The 22,716-nt window shown below is 43.6% G+C and overlaps 1 protein-coding gene across 1 annotated transcript in view; it reads left to right on the top strand.

Moving 5' to 3' along the window:
* ADAMTSL2 (ADAMTS like 2) overlaps positions 1-22,716 on the top strand; it is a 76,506-nt gene that overhangs the window by 3,347 nt on the left and 50,443 nt on the right. Inside the window, exons 2-11 of the mRNA XM_075323006.1 lie at positions 7,619-7,737; positions 8,284-8,426; positions 9,326-9,401; positions 11,285-11,387; positions 13,613-13,758; positions 13,868-13,991; positions 15,298-15,378; positions 15,477-15,652; positions 15,756-16,086; positions 16,167-16,512. Of these exons, the coding sequence (XP_075179121.1) occupies positions 7,621-7,737; positions 8,284-8,426; positions 9,326-9,401; positions 11,285-11,387; positions 13,613-13,758; positions 13,868-13,991; positions 15,298-15,378; positions 15,477-15,652; positions 15,756-16,086; positions 16,167-16,512 (1,643 nt within the window). The 5' untranslated portion in view covers positions 7,619-7,620. The remainder of the gene's footprint in view (positions 1-7,618; positions 7,738-8,283; positions 8,427-9,325; positions 9,402-11,284; positions 11,388-13,612; positions 13,759-13,867; positions 13,992-15,297; positions 15,379-15,476; positions 15,653-15,755; positions 16,087-16,166; positions 16,513-22,716) is intronic.

Here is a 22,716-nt window from a genome sequence, read left to right as displayed (position 1 = left end):
GCAACCGCTTTAACAGGATGAATTTAATATATTTAAAGGGATTATCCAAAAAGTCATATGAACCTTCACTACATGATGTAGAGAGATTCCACTGAAGGAGCCCCCCCTCTATGAGAGTGAATCCTTCTTAATAAACCAATTAATTTGATAGCAATACTTTGAGTCGCCAGCAGAGGCTGCTGTTGAGGAAATGAAGCAGCTGCTTTTTACTCTTCAGGGATTAGAGAAGTCAGACCTGAAGTGACTGAGTGATTTAAAGAGGTCCAACCACCAGGATTTTCATATATAAACTAAAGCCGGTGCTATACTGGCGCTATCATGCGGATTCTATACATACCTTTAGTTGTGAGATCGGATGTATACTTTCTGAAATATAGACAAGTAAAGTTTGTGAATTACACTGTTATTTGATTGACAGTAGCTACAGAGTATCTAATAGGTGGGTCCAGTTTTGCTAGTTATTTCCACCCCTGTCTGCCTGCCTGTCCTTCCTCCACCCTGTCCTTCCTTCCCCCGTCCTTCCTTCCTCCCCTCAAAGGACAGACAGGCAGACAAGGGCGGGAATAGCTAGCAAAACCCAACCCACCTATTAAATATTCTGTAGCTGCTGTCAATCAAATAACAGTGCATTTCACAGACTTTACTTGCCTATATTTCAGAAAGTATACATCCGATCTCACAACCAAAGGTATGTATAGAATCAGCCTGATAGTGCCAGTATAGTACCGGTTTTAGTTTATATATGAAAATCCTGGCGGTGGGTCCTCTTTAAATCTAGAAAAACAAGACAAACAGATCTGATCCTTAGAAATATTATTCCAAAATTGAACGGACATCTTCCCTATAACCTTATCCTTCTTCTCTAAGTACAGAATAGAGCCGTAGCGCACATGCCCGAATGGCCCTCCATTCATTCCCTATGCTTGGGTTCGGCTTTTTCCGTCAGCTCCATATGAAGTTGATCGGTACAGGTCCTAGTGGCCGGATCCCCATTGATTACACTCCCTTTGGACAGGTGGGGTCTGGCCACTAGGACATCTACTGATCAACTTCATATGGACCCGACGGAAAAAGCCAAACACCAGCGCTCAGCAGTCCCATAGGGAATGAATGGAGGGCCAGGTGGACACGTGCACTACGACTCTGTTCCGTATTTAGAGAAGAAGGATAAAGTTATAGGAAAGATGTCCTCTCAATTTTGGAATGATATTTCTAAGGCTCAGATCATATACCCTTTTGATAGCTTTTTTCATACGATCAACCCCTTTAAGAGAGTTTATAAAAAATTAATAAAAATTGGAGAACTTTATTTTTTAAAGGGTTGTCAACCTTAAAAAAAAAATTCCCAAGAGTTCCTTATATATTTAGCAAAAATTGCTCTGATCCAGAGATCTCCAGTGATCAGCGGTAAAGTATGAAGTGTTCAATTTCCCTACAGCTCCTCCAGAGGCGAAGTGCGGTATTACACCCTTTCCTTCAAAATCAGTGGCCCGTTTCCATAAAGCATGGATGTCGCGAGTCTTTCATAGAAATAGATGTTCTATGTCATAGGAGGGTCCTTAACAAATCCCGACCTCCCCTCAATTTATTTCAATGACCCCCTAATTTTTTGAAAATTTGGATTTCTAGCTCAGATGGTCAGTGATGATTTTATGAAGTTAGGATGTGACCCCCTTAGGCTTTTTCGTCTGGATTCGTCCTATATAGGACCACCCTAGAAGATCATTTTTTAGTAGGATCTAGCATGTTTCGCATTGAGCGGTGCGCTCCAAGAGGCAGAATATTGGACGGCGCTCCCCTAGAATAATATAGGAGCAGAGACTTCAGCCCTTCCAAGATTCTTGGCTTCACACTTAATAAATTGTCTGAAGGATCCCACTTAGCGGCCCCACAACAATGTATTGTTAGCAGCGTTCGATGGTTGTTCTTTTATGGGTTCCATCCCCGCTAGTTAATCCGAGTGTATACTGTTCCTCCGCCGGAGGTTGCAGCCAGCTCCTTAAATTGTGGCTGTTCCATCTTCGCTCTTTCCTCCTTGAAAGTTCATGTTAGACGTCGCACTAAGCAGTGTTTCTTGGCCGGGTCCCAGATATGTCTGGAAGACCTAATGAAAAGCAAGTGTGGGAAGACACTGAGACACCTGTCCGCCGAGGAACCGGCCAAAACCTCTGGGCTGAAGTTCATCAATGAATTAGTGTGCTTCTCAAACAATCACTTAGGGGAAAGAAAAAAAGCAGAATAAAGGGGCAAAGTATTTTAATGCTGACTGAAGACTAAATGTTTAGGGTAGTGGAACAAGGGGAGTCTATGTTGGCAAAAAAAAAAAAAATAGAACAACATGGCTGCTTTTTTCCCAAAACAGCGCCACACCTGTTCACAGGTAGTGGGTGGTACTGCAGCTGAGACACATTCTCTTCAATGTAATTTAACTGCAATGTCAGATACAACCTACAAAGAAGAGAGCCCCTGCGCTAGCTCTCAAACTAAGTGTACCTTAGGCTATCCCTCAACCCAGAGATACGCTTAAAGGTAGTGAGGTCTGGGCCCCCAATGTCTCCCTATCTCCTGTCCTTAACCCTGATGGTAAGACTCCCCTCCACAACCTACCACTCAGGAGAAGGGGCAAGAACAGCAGTCAAAGAGACTTTGGGGGCCCAGACCTCACTACCTACATTTAAAAGTAGTGAGGTCTGGGCTCCCCAACGTCTTCCTATCTCCTGTCCTTGACCCTGATGGTAAGAACCCCCTCCACAACCCACCACCCGGGAGAAGGGGCAAGGACAGAAGTCAAGGAGACTTCGGGGGGACCAAACCTCACTACCTACGTTTAAAGTTAGTGAGGTTTGGGCCCCCAATGTCTCCCTATCTCCTGTCCTTGACCCTGATGGTAAAACTCCTCTCCACAACCCACCACCCGGGAGAAGGGGCAAGGACAGAAGTCAAGGATACTTTGGGGGCCCAGACTTCACTACCTACATTTAAAGGTAGTGAGGTCTGGGCCCCCAACATATCCCTATCTCCTGTCCTTGACCCTGATGGTAAGAACCCCCTCCACAACCCACCACCCGGGAGAAGGGGCAAGGACAGAAGTCAAGGAGACTTTGGGGGTACAGACCTCACTACCTACGTTTAAAGTTAGTGAGGTCTGTGTCCCCAACGTCTCCCTATCTCTTGTCCTTGATCCTGATGGTAAGACTCACTTCCACAACCCACCACCCGGGAGAAGGGGAAAGGACAGAAGTCAAGAAGATGTTGGGGACCCAGACCTCGCTACCTTTAAGCGTACCTCTGGGTTGAGGGATAGCCTAGGGTATAGGTGAGAATAAAGGATGACCGCACTCTGTCCGCTGTGAAGGATTTTCTTTTATTCAAACACGTGCATAGTAGAAAGCCGGAGGCACACTGTGAGCTGGCTCCTCAAGACTGGACGACGACCGTTTCGCCCACAAATTGGGCTTCCACGGGTCCTTCACAGCGGACAGAGTGCGGTCATCCTTTATTCTCACCTTTATCCATGGATTTTGTTCTATGACGAGCACCCCGCTCCTGGATTGTTGGACTTTCCAGGCTCTCCACCCGGACTCGGGCACAGGCGATACCGCAGACGTTACTGCAGGTAATGTGCAGTGGTGCAGGACTCAATTATCTCCCTTTGCGATAGCCTAGGGTATACTTAGTCTGAGGGCTATTGCAGGAGCTCTGTTCTGGTTACCCCTTTTTCCTGTCATTTCTGACAAAATAACCAGCCATCTGAGAGAGCAGAGGGTTTATATCAAGGCCGGAAGTGGTGATCAGAGAAATCACCTAAGCGGAGTTAATGACATAACATATCTCTAATGTGTAAGGCCTCTGATGATAAAAGAGGCTCTGAGCCTGTCACTAACCTCACCAAGAGATGAGCGTGACAGTAACCCCTCTCCGGGGGGTGGAGAAGATGGCCCCTTTGTGGCTGTAGAGGTAGCGCTAATGGTAAGTCTGCCCCTGCCCCTATCTGTAGGCCATATTAAGGCGTATAGTAATATAAAAGGGGCTCATAGAATCAGCCGCAACTTCCTCCGGCTGGTATGAAGCTCTACGAGTGACCGGTGACCCTATTTAGAAATCTTCCCCACCCCTGATGGCTCTTGAAAGATCTAACTTGTAATATTCCACATTTCCATATTTTAAGAGCCACCCATATTTAGGATAGGACTCCCAAAAATATTCCAAACCACATCCAGACAGAGATAAACCCATCCCCCCCCCTCGTGACATAAAAGCTTGAAGAATGACCATTTGTTCTGATGACCATGGGTGGAGACAACGCTTCACACCGTGAGATGATCCTCAGGCGCACATGTTTGTTTGCTTGTTTTGAGAGCCGATGTACGGAAGTTCTTGTCCCACGACACCAACTCCTGACTGAATGGAGTCTGTGTTAAGGCTGGGCTCAGCTCCTCCATGTAATAGTAGGATTTGTTTCCTAGTCAAACACGCAATGGCCGGAGATGAAAAAGTGACCCCAGGGCTTTTTACCTCAGCTGGGTGTTCTATGCCAAAGGAACAGATTTTTGCACATCTGGCCTCGATCTTTTCTTGAAGTTCGCTAGTCCTTAAATTTTTTTCTTTTAGACTTTTTTTTTATTCGAAAGTAAAAAACAAACAAACAAACAAAATAATTTAATAAAATTTAAATGAAAAAATCAATTATAGAGGAGACTTAAAAATTTGAGAGGTCCAAAAAGTAAATTTTTCTGGTGGGGCCTAGATCTTGATTCTCGTGCTCAATTAATCAAAGGAAGTTGTAATTACTCTTACCTCTTCAAAATGGTTCTCAAAATGATCGCAAATATGTAGAGCTCCACTACCTTCTTCTTGTTCCGTGGTCCATCCAATACTTATGTCATGTATCGTAGAGACTATCTCACCTCATTTGTCATCGTAGACCAATTATAGAGGTGACTCAAAAATTTGAGAGGTCCAAAAATGTTAATTTTTGGTAGGTCTTCTGGTGGGGCCTAGATCTTGATTCTTATGCTCAATTAATTGAAGGAAATCATAATCACTTTCACCTCTTTGAAATGGTTTTCAAACTGCAGGTGTAGAGTTCCACCGTCTTCTTCTTGATCTGTGGTCCATCCAACACTCATGTTATGGTTAGAGAAGATCTCACCTCATAATTACTCATACCTCTCCAAAAATGGTTCTCAAACTGATTGCACATGTGTAGAGCTCCATCATGTTCTTCTCGTTCCTTGGTCCATTCAATACTCATGTCATGGATCATAGAGCAAAAGAATTCCCCTCACTTGTCATCGTAGACCAATTAGGTGATTCAAAAATCTGAAAGGTCCAAAAATGTAAATTTTTGGTAGATCTTCTGGTGGGGCCTACAGCTCGATTCTCATGCTTGCTTAATTGAAGGAAGTAACTACTCTTATTTCAAAATGGCTCTAAATCTGCACGTGTGGAGCTCCACTACCTTCTTCTTGTTCCATGGTCCATACAATATTCATGTTATGGATTGTACAGCAGAAGATTTCACTTCACTTGTCATCGTAGACCAATTATAGAGGTGATTCAAAAATTTTAGAGGTTCAAAAATGTACATTTCTTGGTAGGTCTTCTGGTGGGGTCTAGACCTCGATTCTCATGCTCGCTTAATTGACGGAAGTCGTAATAACTCTTACCTTTTCGAAATGGCTCTCAAACTGATTGCACATGGGTAGAGCTCCACTACGTTCTTCTTGTCCCATGGTCCATCCAATACTCATGTTATGTATCGTAGAGAAGAAGATCTCACCTCACTTGTCATTGTAGACCAATTATAGAGGTGACTCAAAAATTTGAGAGGTCCAAAAATGTTAATTTTTGGTAGCTCTTCTGGTGGGGCCTAGATCTTGATTATCATGCAATTTTGAGAGGTCCGCCTAGATCTCAATTCTCATGCTCACTTAATTGAAGCAAGTCGTAATTACTCTTCCCACTTCTAAATAGTAGTCATACTGAATGCACATGTGTAGAGCTCCACTATTTTCTTCTTATTCCGTGGTCCATTGAATACTCATGTTATGGATCATAAAGAAGAAGATCTCTCCTCATTTGTCATCATAAGACCCTATACCGGGATCTAGTACTGTGCTAAAAGGAGTTTTGGAAATGGTTCTCAAACTGCATGTGTAGAGTTCCTCCCTCTTCTTCTTCATCTGTGGTCCATCCAATACTCATGTTATGGATCATAGAGAAGAAGATCTCACCTCATTTATCATCATAGACCTTATGCAGGAATCTGGAACAGTGTTAACCAGGAGTTTTGGAAATGGTTCTCAAACTGCATGTGTAGAGTTCCACCATCTTCTTGTTCATCTGTAGTCCATCCAATACTCATGGTATGGATCATAGAGCAGATGATTCTACCTCACTTGTCATCGTAGACCAATTTTTAAAAAGTGACTCAAAAATTTAAGAGGACCAAAAATGTACATTTTTTATAGGTCTTCTGTGGGGCGTAGATCTCGATTGTCATGCTCGCTTAATTGAAGAAAGTCGTAATTATACTCTTACCTCTTCGAAATGGCTCTCAAAGTGATTACACATGTGTAGAGCTCTACTACGTTCTTCTTCCGCTGTCCATCCAATACTCATGTTATGGATCATAGAGAAGAAGATCTCACCTCATTTGTCATCATAGACCTTATGCAGGAATCTGGAACAGTGTTAACCAGGAGTTTTGGAAATGGTTCTCAAACTGCATGTGTAGAGTTCCACCCTCTTCTTCTTCATCTGTGGTCCATCCAATACTCATGTTATAGATCACAGAGAAGAAGATCTCACCTCATTTGTCATCATAGACCTTATGCAGGAATCTGGAACAGTGTTAACCAGGAGTTTTGGAAATGGTTCTCAAACTGCATATGTATAGTTCCACCATCTTCTTGTTCATCTGTAGTCCATCCAATACTCATGATATGGATCATAGAGCAGATGATTCTACCTCACTTGTCATCGTAGACCAATTTTTAAAAAGTGAATCAAAAATTTAAGAGGACCAAAAATGTACATTTTTGATAGGTCTTCTGTGGGGCGTAGATCTCGATTGTCATGCTCGCTTAATTGAAGAAAGTCGTAATTATACGCTTACCTCTTCGAAATGGCTCTCAAAATGATTACACATGTGTAGAGCTCCACTACGTTCTTCTTCTTCCACGGTCCATCCAATACTCATGTTATGGATCATAGAGAAGAAGATCTCACTTCATTTGTCATCATAGACCCTATGCCAGGATCTAGGACAGTATTCACCAGGATTTTTGAACAGGTTTAGATGTTCTCCTGAAGACAGCAGGAGATGACACCGTTCCACCGGAAAAGGGCTAGTCTATTAAGGGAAAATAATACTAGGTGGTTCCCCAAAGAAAAAAAATAGAACCTAGTAGTTATATTCTTCAACTGTGGACGGAGAAGATAAGGTGAACGAATATATATGGTCAACTAGGTCCAAGCTCTAATCATCTTCTCAAGCCTTACGCCAGGGTCCATGCTGTGTATTATTTCTGATTTCCTTGATATGAGATCCAGAGTCAACTACATAATTATCACTTCTTGGTAATAATCTTCACTTCTTTTTCTTTTCTTCTAGAAATGATCACTACTCAAAGGAACCTGCAACCCATCCTATTTATTACCAGACAAAGCCTGAGCAAAGCATGGATCCCTCTACTTATTCTAATAGGAAATGTCACATTTTCTATCACACAAGTGAGTGTATCTTCTGGACCCAGTCAGAGAATTTTTTTCAATATGTATGTGCCAATTGATATTCTATCAGCAGGTTTTTGATATGTAATCTGAGAGCAACATGATGTAGCGGCTGAGAGCCTGAATCCAGCGATATGTCACTTATTGAGCTGTGTGCTTTGTCCATAAAGTCAGGAGATTATCCCTACAGGACTAGGTGTCTGGTGCCTCCAAGTCAACTGCCCTGTGTAACCTGGCTCCCCATGCATTAGCAGCTTTCTGTCAGTATACAGTGTACACAGAACGCTGCAAATCAGTGTTGTGGGTGGACTTTATCAAAAATATTATGGTGGCCAAAACACAGGTCATGGGTGAATGTTCAACTTGTGTGGTCTCTACTGAAGGGAGCTCCTCTAGCCCATATGGATGGACACCGAGACCCCTCCACACTATGGAATAGGAGTGACATCCCCTTTACTCGATTGCCAATCAATCCTACTGCTCAGGGCACAATTTATCCCGCTAACCCTCTAAGTGTTCATTTTTGGTGTTTTGGACCCAATGTAGGACATTGCTCAGGCCTCTAACAGCCTTGAAGATGGGACAGACGTGACAACGTTCTGGTGGGGAGAGTGGACCAAATGGACAGCTTGCACTAGAACCTGTGGAGGAGGAGTAAAGTCTCAAGAAAGGCATTGCCTCAGACAAAGGTAATGAAGTGTCATACTCTGCACACACCTGCTGGCACAGTGGCATCAGACTCTGTTCACACTACTGAGTCTGGCAAGTAACCTGAGGCTTCTGCATTGCTCAGCCAGAGCCGGGCGTCGGCTGAGTCAGGTTCACTGGTCTGCAGCTCTGCAGGAGTCAATCCTTGCAGACCGGTGAGCAGGACCTAAGTGCTCAGGTTGCTGATTGCCATGTGCAGCTGTCTCCTCCTTCCTGTATGTGCCGATGGTAGCTTCAGCGATCCCGGTCTTGATGTTTCTCCTGTTCATGGTGATCTGTGCTGGGCTTCTGAGTGGTGTGAATGCTCCCTTGTTGTGCGTTACGTCCTCCCCTTTTTCGTTACCCCCCAGTACACATATTGTCTCCAGTGCGTTGAGTGCTGTGTGTACGAGGTTCAGTTCTCCCTTGTCCGTGTCATTTTGTGGGCTTTCGTCTTTGTGTTTCCAAGCCAGTCCCGAGAGTGGATGAGAGAGGGAGTAAGATCAGGGCTCGGACACGGTTTAGGGCTACGCTCGGGGCTCGGACCTGGTTACCATCAAATCTACCTCTGAGATAAGGGACATCAAAGGTTCGCAAGTCTGAGGGCCAGGTTAGGGGCCCCTTTCCTATCTCCATGTACCCCTTGACAAGAAGTAAAACAGTTGCCATATTATTATGTTCTGGGGATGTTGCCACAGGGGATGTAAAAGAAACCTAAAGGCTCCTCTAACACATAAGAAAACTCACATGGTAAGTAGGGACCCTGTTATAGATTTTGCTTTGGTACCCAGAATCTTAGACTTGTCTTATTTACAGGAATCATCCCCTTCAAAACATCTTCCCATTTTCTGCTCTTCAATAAGACATGACAATGAGTAAAATCACAGTTTTATATTTCCAGACGGAAATCTCTAAGTTCACTCGGAAATAAGAACTGCACTGGGACGTCTAAAAGATATCAGCTCTGTAAAGTCCAGGTAAGAAGTTAAACAACTCCTCAAGTAATGATGTTGAGTGCAGCGCCACTCGTATCTACAGGCTGCGTCTAGTATTGCAGCTAAATGTCACTTGCTAGAAATATGTAATTTTTTTTTCACCTGATGTAAATGTCACTGTTTTCCTGAATCCGTTGCTGTTTTTCTTTTGTTCCTATCCCTCTCTGTTCCTGAGATATGACCTATTCTTCCCTGTATACAAATTTAGGCTTCATAGCCAAGTGGGTGTTGTCTTCAACTCTACTCTATGAGGACACGCCTTGTTGTCTAAAAAGACTATATTTATACACAGGGAATAAGGGGCTATATCTCAGGAATGCAGAGGAGTAGAAACAAAAGAAAAACAGTTCCGGATTCAGGAGAGGAAATGTCACTTGCAAGAAATATAAATATATATATATATTTGGTTTTTTTACCTGATGTAAATGGCGCTGTTCTCCTGAATTCGGCGCTGTTTTTCTTTTCTTCCTACCCCTCTCTGTTCCTGATATATGACCTATTCTTCCCTATATACAAATCTAGGCTTCATAGCCAAGTGGGTGTTGTCTTTAACTCTACTCTATAAGGACACGCCTTGTTGTCTAAAATTACTATATTTATACACTGGGAATAACGGGCTATATCTCAGGAATGCAGAGGAGTAGAAACAAAAGAAAAACAGCGCCGGATTCAGGAGAGGAAATGTCACTTGCAAGAAATATGTATATATATTTTTTTACCTGGTGTAAATGCCGCTGTTCTCCTGAATTTGGCGCTGTTTTTCTTTTGTTCCTGCGCCTCTCTGTTCCTGAGATATCACCTATTCTTCCCTGTATGCAAATCTAGGCTTCATAGCCAAGTGGGTGTTGTCTTCAACTCTACTCTATGAGGACACGCCTTGTTGTCTAAGAAGACTATATTTATACACAGGGAATAAGGGGCTATATCTCAGGAATGCAGAGGAGTAGAAACAAAAGAAAAACAGCGCCGGATTCAGGAGAGGAAATGTCACTTGCAAGAAATATAAATATATATTTTTTTTTACCTGATGTAAGTGGCGCTGTTCTCCAGAATCCGGCGCTGTTTTTCTTTTCTTCCTACCCCTCTCTGTCCCTGAGATATGACCTATTCTTCCCTATATACAAATCTAGGCTTCATAGCCAAGTGGGTGTTGTCTTCAACTCTACTCTATGAGGACACGCCTTGTTGTCTAAAAAGACTAAATTTATACACAGGGAATAAGGGGCTATATCTCAGGAATGCAGAGGAGTAGAAACAAAAGAAAAACAGTTCCGGATTCAGGAGAGGAAATGTCACTTGCAAGGAAATATGTATATATATTTTTTTTTTAACTGGTGTAAACAGGAAATGTCAGTTACAAGAAATATGTAACATTTTTTTACCTGATGTAAATGGCGCTGTTCTCCAGAATCCGGCGCTGTTTTTCTTTTCTTCCTACGCCTCTCTGTTCCTGAGATATGACCTATTCTTCCCTGGATACAAATCTAGGCTTCACAGCCAAGTGGGTGTTGTCTTCAACTCTACTCTATGAGGACACGCCTTGTTGTCTAAAAAGACTAAATTTATACACAGGGAATAAGGGGCTATATCTCAGGAATGCAGAGGAGTAGAAACAAAAGAAAAACAGCGCCAGATTCAGGAGGACGGGGACATTTACACCAGATAAAAATTACAGATTAAATAAAATGTAAATGTAGTACCATAAAAAGGGAGGCACTGTTAAAAAATTATTGTTTTTTGCTTTTCACGTTAAACATTCAGTTTATGCAGATTAAATGGTAATGTTCACATTGTGCCAGCAATGATATAGACTGGATTAAGAGAATGACGAAACCTGTTGCTCTCCGGTATGGGTTTCATTGCAGGAATGTCCGAGTAACAGCAGGAGTTTCCGAGAAGAACAGTGCACATCTTTCAATTCTCACGTGTATAATGGAAAAACCTATCAATGGAAACCGCTCTATCCTGGTGAGTGTCATTGCATCTGTGATTTACAAGAGGAAAGCCATAAAATGACCGGCTCCTCAGTACATACTGCAACTCTGAAGAAGCCATTTATAGTCAGTGTTACACATCTCGGCCCTGTTAAACCAATGGCTATGACCTCATTACAGTGCAAATTTCCATATGGTAAAATCCTAGTCCCGGTATTGGAATGGTTTTTTAATGCCTTTACACATGTCTGTGGTGAGGACGGTACATACACTCAAGCACGTGGGGCTGAAAGTAGGAAATACTTGTTGACTTTGCTGGATCTGTCTAGTGGTTTTAAAAGAACCCTCAAGGTAAAAGTCATACACTGCGTAGTGTCTGATGCAAGGTCCAAAGTGGTGGAGCGTGACACAAAGGATCTCTCCTTGGTGTTCTTTGATTTTACCGTGCCATCCTCTTTGGTCTTTATGCATAACACTATCATGATGACTTAGCAGCGAACTGGGGCTCCTAAGCTGTCCCTCAAGCCCTATGCTAGCCCTAACCTCAGGGATACTCCTGATGGTGGAGAGGTCTGAGTCTCCTCCCTGGCCCTGCTCCTGATCAGTTCTGATCTGTTTCCCCCTCTCCCCAGGGGCTAATGGGACAGGAGTGAGATGAAACCCACAGAAATAGACAGACAAGGGCAAACCAAAACTCTGTCACTCAGTACGCACACACACAGAGGTAGAAGACAATAAGAGATTAGGAGGAAAATAAGAGCAGGAAGGAAGCTAAAAAACAACAGTACCAGTCGTGATCTGATTCCCCTACCCCCATGGAGTAATGGGACAGGAGTGAGATGAAACCCACAGAAATAGACAGACAAGGGGAAAGCAAAACTGTGTCACTCAGCATGCACACACATTGGTAAAGACAATAATAGATTAGGAGGAAAATAAGAGCAGGAAGGAAGCTACAAAACAATAGTACCAGTCGTGATCTGATCTCCCTTCCCCCATGGAGTAATGGGACAGGAGTGAGATGAAACCCACAGAAATAGACAGACAAGGGGAAACCAAAACTCTGTCACTCAGCACGAACACACACAGAGGTAGAAGACAATAAGAGATTAGGAGGAAAATAAGAGCAGGAAGGAAGCTAAAAAAACAACAGTACCAGTCGTGATCTGATCTCACTTCCCCCTATGGAGTAATGGGACAGGAGTGAGATGAAACCCACAGATAAAGACAGACAAGGGGAAACCAAAACTCTGTCACTCAGCATGCACACACAAAGGTAAAGACAATAAGAGATTAGGAGGAAAACAAGAGCAGGAAGGAAGCAACAAGACAACAAGGGTAAACTCCACAACCGCACCAAGCAAAAAGCAACACTTTTACCAGAAAGTCTGGGACACCAAAGCTCACATACCAAAAATAAAACTGTTACACCGCACGCACACAAATGTAAAAATAATAAGAGATTCAGGAGGAAAACAAGAGCAGGAAGGAAGCTACAAAACAACAGCTGCACCAAGTAATAGACACAACTAAGCACAACTTTAACCAGAGAGTCCTCACAAACTAATATTGAATAAGCTATAGCTGGCATGGGAGGAAGGATTCCACCAGCATAAATAGGAGCAGAGCAGGTGTGATAGGTCTCACCATAACATGTGATTAAAGGAGCAAGCAGACCAGCAGAGATTAACTCTTCCTAGCCTGGCTATGAATCAGCACACGGCAGGTCGATGTCCGAATCTGCCTGTGTTGATCCCAGACACCAGAGAAACCATCAAGCGCAGTTTCAGAATCTGCAATCTGAACAGAGGCCAATGCTGCCGTGACAGTCAGCGAAGTTTGTGCAAAACTCCGTTTGACAAACACAATTGTCAATTTTTTTTCTGGGGTGTTCTTTTAATAATAGTTATCTTTGTTCCCCCAAAAAATAATTTAACATTTTCCTCCAATCCGGCCTTAGGATGTTGTACAAAGTAGAACTCGTGGGCGGAGCTTGCTTGCTGAGTGACGCCCCTGAGGAAAACCTACTGTTTCATGCTTACCAATTATTGGCTCAAAAAGAAGAATAGCGCTGTAACAACTATAATACCGCCCCCTATGGGCGAGAATAAATGTTCATATGTGGTGGGACTGATCACTGAACCTTTTTTTAGACTCTCTATGTGCCCGATACTTAGGCTTTTAGCTACGTTACCAGTTGGTAAAGTGAAGGTGTCGTATTGATCTTGTCTGGACTTATCTAATGATGTTGGGTTCTAGATGACTACGTGCACATCTCCAGCAAACCGTGTGACCTGCAGTGCACCACCGTCGATGGTCAGAGACAACTCATGGTCCAGGCTCGCGATGGGACGTCCTGCAAATACAGCGACTACCGAGGGGTTTGCGTGTCTGGAAAATGTGAGGTTTGTTGACACATTCTTATAGACCATTGGCCAATATGTTTTTAAGCTTTCAACATATGCACTTTTTGCTTCTTGGTCCATAGTATATTTACTGTTCCTCTCTCCCCAGCCAATTGGATGTGACGGGGTCTTGTTCTCCACCCACACCCTGGATAAATGCGGTGTCTGCCAGGGAGACGGGAGCAGCTGTGTCCACATCACTGGGAATTACCGGAAGGGAGCTTCCCATCTTGGTAAATGGTTTAGGGTTATTGTCATGATTCTGCTCAGTGGTGCTCTGCTCTGCTGCAGAACCTATGCTGGGCCTCATATTTTTCCCCGGTTCCCCTTCCAGTCCTGTGTAGTGTAGGAGGGGTCTGTTCTTTGGAGCCTCATTCCGGGTGATTGCTCCACTTTATCTGGGAGCTGTTTCACCCGGAACGCCGCCAGTGATAGTTCCTGTTTTGCAGTGCATGTCTCTGGTTCCTGTAAGTGCTTGACCTGATCTTGTCACTCCCCCTAGTTCCGCTGTTCCCCTCCCGTCTCCTTACCTACTGACTTGATTCCCTGACTTCCTGACCTCGGCTCGTCCCCTGACTCCGGCTCTGCTTGCTCCCTTGTACTTACATGACCTCTCTGTTTTCCAACCCCAGCTCGTCCCCTGATTCCATCTCTGCTCACTCCCTTGTACTTACGCAACCTCTCTATTTACTGACCCCGGCTCGTCCCCTGACTCCAGCTCTGCTCACTCCCTTGTACTTACACAACCTCTTTATTTACTGACTCCGGCTCGTCCCTTGACTCCGGCTCTGCTTGCTCCCTTGTACTTACGTGACCTCTCTGTTTACCAACCCCAGCTCGTCCCCTGACTCCAGCTCTGCTTGCTCCCTTGTACTTACATGACCTCTCTGTTTACCAACCTCGGCTTGTCCCCAGACTCTGGCTCTGCTTCCTCCTTTTGTCATTTACGTTATCTCCTGGCTTTTCACCCCTAGCTTGTTTGACTGCCCCTCACTAGGTGTGTCTAATGACACCTAGTGTACAAACCTGGCAGATCCACTCCACTAGTGTGCCTGGCGACACCAAGTGGTTTGGTGTCTTATTTCACCTGGGTTCTTCACAGTTATGAACGTGCATAATTCTATTCCCATTTTTCACTTAATGAGTTTTCTTAAGACTTTGTACTTACGAAAACCTATGATCCTGTTTTTTATTTCATGTGGCAACCACTTTGGATGGAGAACTAAGTTGCTCGAAAAGTCCAACATGGCTGTAATGTCCAATGTGGCTGTAACGGCTGATGCCAAAATATACCCAGAAAAGGTGGCTTGGGCAATTAAAGTTCTCCAATGACACCTACATCTGTTCTCCAGTGGTCATTGAGATACCCTAACCCTTAACCCTAACCCTAGAGGAACTGTAGTTTGATGGGCAAAAGTTGAAGGTAACTGCATCAAGGTCACATTGGTCAGACACATCATGGGATGCATGTTCCACAGAACGACCCAACTGGAGAGGTTTCAAATCCTTAAACCCTACGTAACTTGTTATTTCTCTTAGGTTACGCCCTAGTAACATATATTCCTGTTGGCGCAAGGGATATCCAGATAGTTGAGCGCAAGAAATCTGCCGATGTCTTAGGTCAGTAACCGTCACTGATATGGTGTCAATTATAATCAAGCAAATATGGTATTTACAAAAATTCATGTTTTTTGGATCCTCAAACTTTCTGTTTCAAGCTGTTGCAGATGAATCTGGATATTACTACTTCAATGGCAACTTCAAAGTTGACACCCCCAAAAATTTTAATATTGCCGGCACTATTTTTAAATACCGAAGACCGATGGATGTGTATGAGACCGGAATTGAGTACATTGTGGCTCAAGGACCAACCAGCCAAGCCTTGAACATCATGGTTAGTCTTGGAGATACGTTGTGTTTTTGCTGCCAGTCGAATGGTTGGAAGATAATCGAAGTCAGATCCTATTGGGCCATCTAAGTATTAATTCTCTTTACAGGTATGGAACCAAAATGGAAAAAACCCTTCAATCACGTTCCAATACACCCTGCTCAGAAGACCAAACTCTCGGGTCACTCAGCCAATCTATTACCCCTTCCCAGACTCTGAGAGTGAAGAAAGCAAACAGCTTGAAGAGGATTTTACATCTCAGAACCGAAGTCTCAGCACTAATGTTCAGAAGGGAAAAACAAAAGGGGAAACTCCGACCTTTGGGAGACAAAATTCAAGGGAGAACGGAAGCCCGGTCAATGAGCGGAACACAAATGAAGTGTATGAAGGACGAGAAGCCATGGACTGCGAGAAGAGGGCAAAATGCAAAGTAATTAAAGGTAAAAATGCTATTTTTTGGTTTTTGGTTGTATGCGTTGAAGGGTTTCTACAGAACAAATCTATTCTCCTCTTCACGTAGATCAGAGCACGAACAAGACTACTTATGTCTCAGACACTGGAGAGCAGGACTCGTCACATAGATATAACTCCAAAGAGTTCCTCCCTGCCAACGCCATTGCCAAGAAGTTTTACAACAAAGCCACTGGCTCCAGGGAGACTGTCCATCACCTTAACAGAAGCATTGGAGAACCTCTCAACTCTGTGGAGCCCAACCTGGACAATCTCTATGCTGATTATGAGGAAAACGAGGAGACGGCTGCTTATGACTGGAACGTCACCTTCTTGGAGTTGAGCATTAACACTTCAGCTGAGACTCAGTTGACCAACGCATCGGCCCCTTCTACAAATAGGACCCAGAAAGGGAGGTAGGTGACTTCGAGAATCTCTTAGAGTTTTTCTAAACCTTCTATAATTCTATAAATTTGTGTACATGTGGATTATATTGTCTTACCTTACCCAACATGGAGGTGGTCATTTTCGTCTGAGTGATCAGGACATCAGACTGTGCCAGGTCTTCTCTACTCTAGGAAGCTGAGTTCTGTGGTCTTCATGTTAGGGAGATGGTTTAGAACTGGAATGCATGAACCAATGTGAAAAGTTATATCTCATATAGGTCAAAAACTTATTTTTTTCAATCTTTTGTCCTTGAAGAGCCATGTTTTTTGGGCTGTTAAATAATATTTATTGGTAATTAATTAGAGCCTTGTCCTGTACAGAGTAGACTATGTCCATATATAACGCGTGACCCACGCGATCAGACCAACGGGCGTCTGACGCACTACCAAACAGCACCACAAAAAGGGGGAAACACCAGGCTCATGATACAATGGAAGTCCCTGCCGCTAGGGAGAGGGTGAGGGAGCACCTCCTGAACTCACCTCAAGCTGACTCCTGAGCTCCCTAGCATCCCTATACAGGTTCTTTCAACCTGTCAGCAAGCAGGATACCTGGGTCCCTCAACTGGCCCTAAACTCACCCTGTCTAATGAGTAGGCCGACAAGTACACTAGATGCGCTACTAAACTAATAAACACAGAGGGAGAGGAAACACAGATGAGGAGTAAACAGAAGGATACAAAACACCAAACTTCACCGTAGAAAATGTACTCTAAAGTATCAGGTAGATGGGCACAGGACAAAACCTCAGCAGTTCCTTCCACCAGGTTGGCCAAAGTAGAAATTGATTCTTTCTAGTGAGTAAGCCAAAGAGACTCGCCACTCAACTAATAAAGATCGAGGGAAAGGAATGACAAACAGGGGGAATAAACAGAAGGATACAAAACACCAAACTTCACCATAGAAGACGGACTCTAAAGTAACAGGTAGATGAGCACAGGACAAAACCTCAGCAGTTCCTTCCACCAGGGTGGCCAAAGTAGAAATGGATTCTTTCTAGTGAGTACGCCAATGAGTACACTAGACTTGCCACTCAACTAATAAAGACGGAGGGAAAGGAATCACAGACGGGGGGAATAAACAGAAGGATACAAAACACCAAACGTTACCGTAGAAGATAAACTCTAAAGTAGCAGGTGGATTGGCACAGGACAAAACCTCAGCAGTTCCTTCCACCAGGGTGGCCAAAGTAGAAATGGATTCTTTCTAGTGAGTAGGCCAATGAGTACACTAGACTCGCTACTCAACTAATAAAGATGGAGGGAAAGGAATGACAGATGGGGGAATAAACAGAAGGATACAAAACACCAAACGTTACCGTAGAAGATAGACTCTAAAGTAGCAGGTGGATTGGCACAGGACAAAACCTCAGCAGTTCCTTCCACCACGATGGCCAAAGTAGACATGGATTCTAACAGCAGCGAGAACTGCTGGGAAAGCTCCAGTATTTAACCTAAATGGCCGTGGGCCCAAAGCAACAACAAGTGACCTGCCCTGCAACAAAACTGAAATTAAGTCATAAGACGCCAAAGTAAAGGAAACCTCATTTAAATGAGGAGACTAGCTGGAGATGGGGGCTCCAGTCCTAAGGCTGTCCCTAGTGTCAAAACAGCAGGGAGACCACTCTGACAAGCCCCCTATATATTCTGTACAGACAGTTAAACCACCACTAGAGAGTATGTTAAATTGTGATTTGCAACAAAATATTACTAACATGGTTGCATGAAATTTTGCAAAATCTATGCTCAATTTGCAATTGCGAAAAACATTTTTGGAGTTTTTACGACAGTCATGGCCAGCTCCGCCAATACTTTCGAAAGTGGGTGGGTGACAAATTGCACATAATTGTACCACAAAAGTGGGATAAATAGTGACAGAGATGTAGTCTAGTACAAATATTGCAGTTTGACACGGCAGTTGGAAGTGGCGCCAAAGTCATTGAATGCCATTGTGTTCTAATAGGTAATTGTCTTTAAATATTGTAATCGAAAATAGATGAGTCGAGATGTCGATTTTGCGACCCAGAATTTAATTTTGTTAAAGTCGAATTGTTTAAATAAATGCATTTATTTCTCGTTAAAGAGGTTAGAAATAAAGAGGCGACTAAACGAAACCACACACGAAAAAAATGAATCCATTATCTTGGAGGGAAAGTCTTTAGTTTACCGCCACTTACTGTACCTCACATAATAGCTGGGCTAATTCTTTCCCCATGTTACAAAGAGGCTTCTGTGCAGCAAGACAGTCTAGACAGGACATTATTAGGCTGAACGTTTAAATAGCAAGTTATGTTCCTGGTGGAATGCATGGCATAGGTGTCCCGCGTAAGAATGTGAGACTGTTTGTCATTTCTTCAATAAAACATGAGACGTACACACGGAGATGCAGAAATGCCCGGTAATACGTATGCCAAGCAGCCGCAGACAATAACCATATGCTGCCTAAAAGCCCTGACATCCCCGAGGGCCAACTATCGCTTATGAGACATCAGAAGGCGCCTTCTCGAGAGATGATATTCTATCAGCAATGGTTATTTCCCCTTAGAAAAACCTGTGATGGGGCCTCAAGAGTAGTGCTGGTTCACGCCAAGCTGATGAGCTTCTGTGTTGTAAAGGACAGAAGAACTTCAATCTTTGGCTTTCTTGGCCATTTTGATAATGTTGTTGTACTTGCGTATCCTTCTTGGGAATGGGGTGTTGAGCTAACCTCAGGTTGTCTATGAGAAAGGGGATTATTGAGCCAATCTGAGCTCATCCATGAGAAAGATGTGTTGAGCTCGTAATCGAGAAAGGAGAGTCAAGCTAATTTGAGGTAATGCATGAGATAGGGGCTTCTAGCCAACGTGAACCCATCCATGAGAAGGGTTGTCAAGCCATCCAGAGCTCATCCTTGAGAAAGGGGTGTTGAGCCAACCTGAGCTCAGTAATGAGAGTAAGTTATTGAGCCATCCTTAGCTCATATTTTAGAACGGGGTAGCAAACCAATCTGAGCTCATCCATGATGGAGGGGTGTTAAGACAACTTGAGCTCATAAGAGCTAACTTGAGCTTATTTTTGAGAAAGTGGTGTTGATCCAACTTAAGCTCATCAATGATAGACGAGTGTTGAGCCAACTTAAGCTCATCAATGATAGGCGAGTGTTGAGGCAACTTAAGCTCATCAATGATAGGCGAGTGTTGAGCCAACTTAAGCTCATCAATGATAGACGAGTGTTGAGCCAACTTAAGCTCATCAATGATAGGCGAGTGTTGAGCCAACTTAAGCTCATCAATGATAGGCGAGTGTTGAGGCAACTTAAGCTCATCAATGATAGGCGAGTGTTGAGCCAACCTAAGCTCATCCTTAAGAAAGGAGCATTGAGCCAACCTGAGCTCGTCCATGAAAAAGGGATGTCTAGGTAATTCAAGCTCATGAAAGAGGGGTGTGTAGCCAAAATGAGCTCATTAATGAGAATGGAGTGTCTAGCTAAGCAGAACTCATCCATGAGAAAAGGGTGTTGAGCCAACCTGAGCTCATCAATGTGAAAGAGGTGTCGAGCCAACTGGAGGTCATCCATGAGAAAAGGATGTCAAACCAACTTGAGCTTGTCCAGAGGAAGGGGTATGTTGACCCATGCGCTTGTCCATGAAAAAGGGATCTTAATCCAACTTGAGCTCATCCATGAGAAAGAGATGCTGAGACAATCTGAACTTATCCGTGAAAAATAAGTGTTGAGCAAACTTGGACTGTTTTGAGCCAACCTAAACTCATCAATGAGAAATAGGTTTTTGAGCCAACCTGAGCTAGGACCATCTTCATGAACACCATATCAGCTGCAAAGGCTGTATCTATGAGATTTAATTGTCTGAAGATCTCATTGCATGTAATGATCCCATACAGATGGTGCTTGTACCCAGTAAGAGTGTTCCATACACTGACATCTTTGAACCATCCAAAGGTCTAAGGAAGGACCTACATGAAACATTTATCACCTGTTTATGAGTTGTCCAATGTCTTCAATATATAAAAACACAACATGGTGGAGCAATTTTCTCCTCTGCAAAGCATCACTTAGTGTAACGCTTTTGGCTGGTGTAGAGGCAGCAAGCGGGATTAGTGGACCTACTAGACAACAGGCTTACCCCTTAGTGGGAGGAGCTTAAATAAGCGCCCACCACAAGGCAGCCGCCAGGTACCACTCCCAGGGCAGTGACCGGGACTGTGGCAGCTGACCCCCAGAATAGGTGACGGACTCAGGTATGGATGGGCACAGGCAGGGAGACTGGTCAGCTGGGAACGGACAGGTATGGGAAGGCTGGTACTGGAAACGGACACAGGGATAACAGGACAGGAGCTCAGGACTTGACAACTAGCTAGGTAGCAGACTGACTGACTACATATAGTTACATAGTTACTTAGGTTGAAAAAAGACCTAGGTCCATCTAGTTCAACCTTCCTCCACCAGTTCTACATTTAGTCACTAAGTCATTTATAACCAACAATGTTTTGTGTACTGAGGAAATCATCCAGCCCTTTTTTAAAAGCTGTTATAGTATCTGCCATTACTACCTCTTGTGGTAGGGCATTCCACAGTCTGACCGCTCTAACTGTAAAGAACCCTTTCCTATTTAGGTTTCGGAATCGCTTTTCTTCCACTCGCAGTGAGTGCCCCCTAGTCCTTAGTACTGTCTTTGGAAGGAATAAGTCATGTGCCAGTCCTTTATATTGACCACACATGTATTTATACATATAAATGAGATCTCCTCTGAGACGTCTTTTTTCTAAGCTAAACATATCTAACTTTTTCAACCTGTCATCATATGGGAGGCCTTCCATTCCTTGTAATAGTCTAGTTGCCCGCCTTTGAACTGACTCTAACTTCTGAATGTCCTTTTTAAAATGTGGAGCCCAAAACTGGATCCCGTATTCCAGATGTGGCCTTACAAGTGATTTATAGAGGGGTAACAATACGTTGGGATCACGGGATCTAATCTCTCTTTTTATACACCCTAAAATCTTGTTTGCTTTAGCAGCTGCTGCTTGACATTGAGTGCTGCTGCTCAGCTTATTTGTAATGAGAATACCCAAGTCCTTCTCCTGTTGCACAGGTACCTCCCCTAATGGGAGGGTGCCTTAAATACACAGTGCTTCATAGTCATAAGTTGAGAGGCGTTTCTGGGAAATGGCACGCGAGCCCTTTAAGAGGAGGGCCAGTGTGCGCTTGCACGTCTTAGGCACACTCTCGGGACCTCAATGCAGCGTGTACAGGGCCCAGGAGGGGAAGGAGAATTTGGCACTTTTGACCACAAATATGATTATGTGATGGTATGAGCCAACCCAAAGAAGGGCCCTATTGTAAATTTTGCTCCATGATCCCTAAGGAATCAACTATCCAAGGGGAAAGCCTGGTGGCCATATCTTTCAACCAGCAGTAGTTGATGGTCAATGTAAAGTACTGACGGAATCTGAAAAGGGTAAAAACGTCAAATTTCAGGAACTTGTTTCTAGCCTAAAACCTAAAAGGACCTTATTTACGATTCTACGTGGGTTAATGATAGATTCAGCGGGACGGTGCTTATTTATGGAGTCCATTAAAAGGAGCGTGCAGTACGGGGCGCCGTGGTTTCTTTTATACGATCGCTTCCAGGAGAACCAAAATCAAATAGTCTAACTAATAATTTTATGACGCACGCAGGCCGAGCACAATTCACGAAAACCTGCAGAACGGCCCGACTCGGGGATTACATGCTGTTTTCTGTAGGTCATTTTTATTGGCCCATGGGTTCTAACCACACTGCAAAAATAACTAAGGTGAACTTGTCCAAAAACCGCAAACATACAAAGGGATGGAAAAAAAGAGACTTTACATATGTAGGAGGAAATATATATATACACCCATGTTGAAGGACAAGCAGGATTTTGTAGGAAATGTATAGCAGAGGAAGGAGCACAATGGAATAACATATAATTTGAACCCACCTAGGTCCACACGGGCCCCCAAAAATTTGTATACTCAGAAGAATATTGCTCAAAGGACAAAGGTCCTGATGATCCAACTTAACAAGTGTTCATCCTATTGAGGGTTTGGATACTTAAGACCCAGGTCTAGAGTTCCAAGACTTTTTTCTTCTCTTAGGGGTTCACTACAGGCAAACCTGATACATCATTATATGTCTAGTGCAGGACCTAAGGCAAA

This window comes from Anomaloglossus baeobatrachus, chromosome 9 (assembly GCF_048569485.1).
Source record: "Anomaloglossus baeobatrachus isolate aAnoBae1 chromosome 9, aAnoBae1.hap1, whole genome shotgun sequence".
In the NCBI taxonomy this organism is placed as follows: domain Eukaryota; kingdom Metazoa; phylum Chordata; class Amphibia; order Anura; family Aromobatidae; genus Anomaloglossus; species Anomaloglossus baeobatrachus.
The sequence above is the reverse complement of the archived record's forward strand: the minus strand, read 5'-3'. Positions and strand labels throughout refer to the sequence as shown.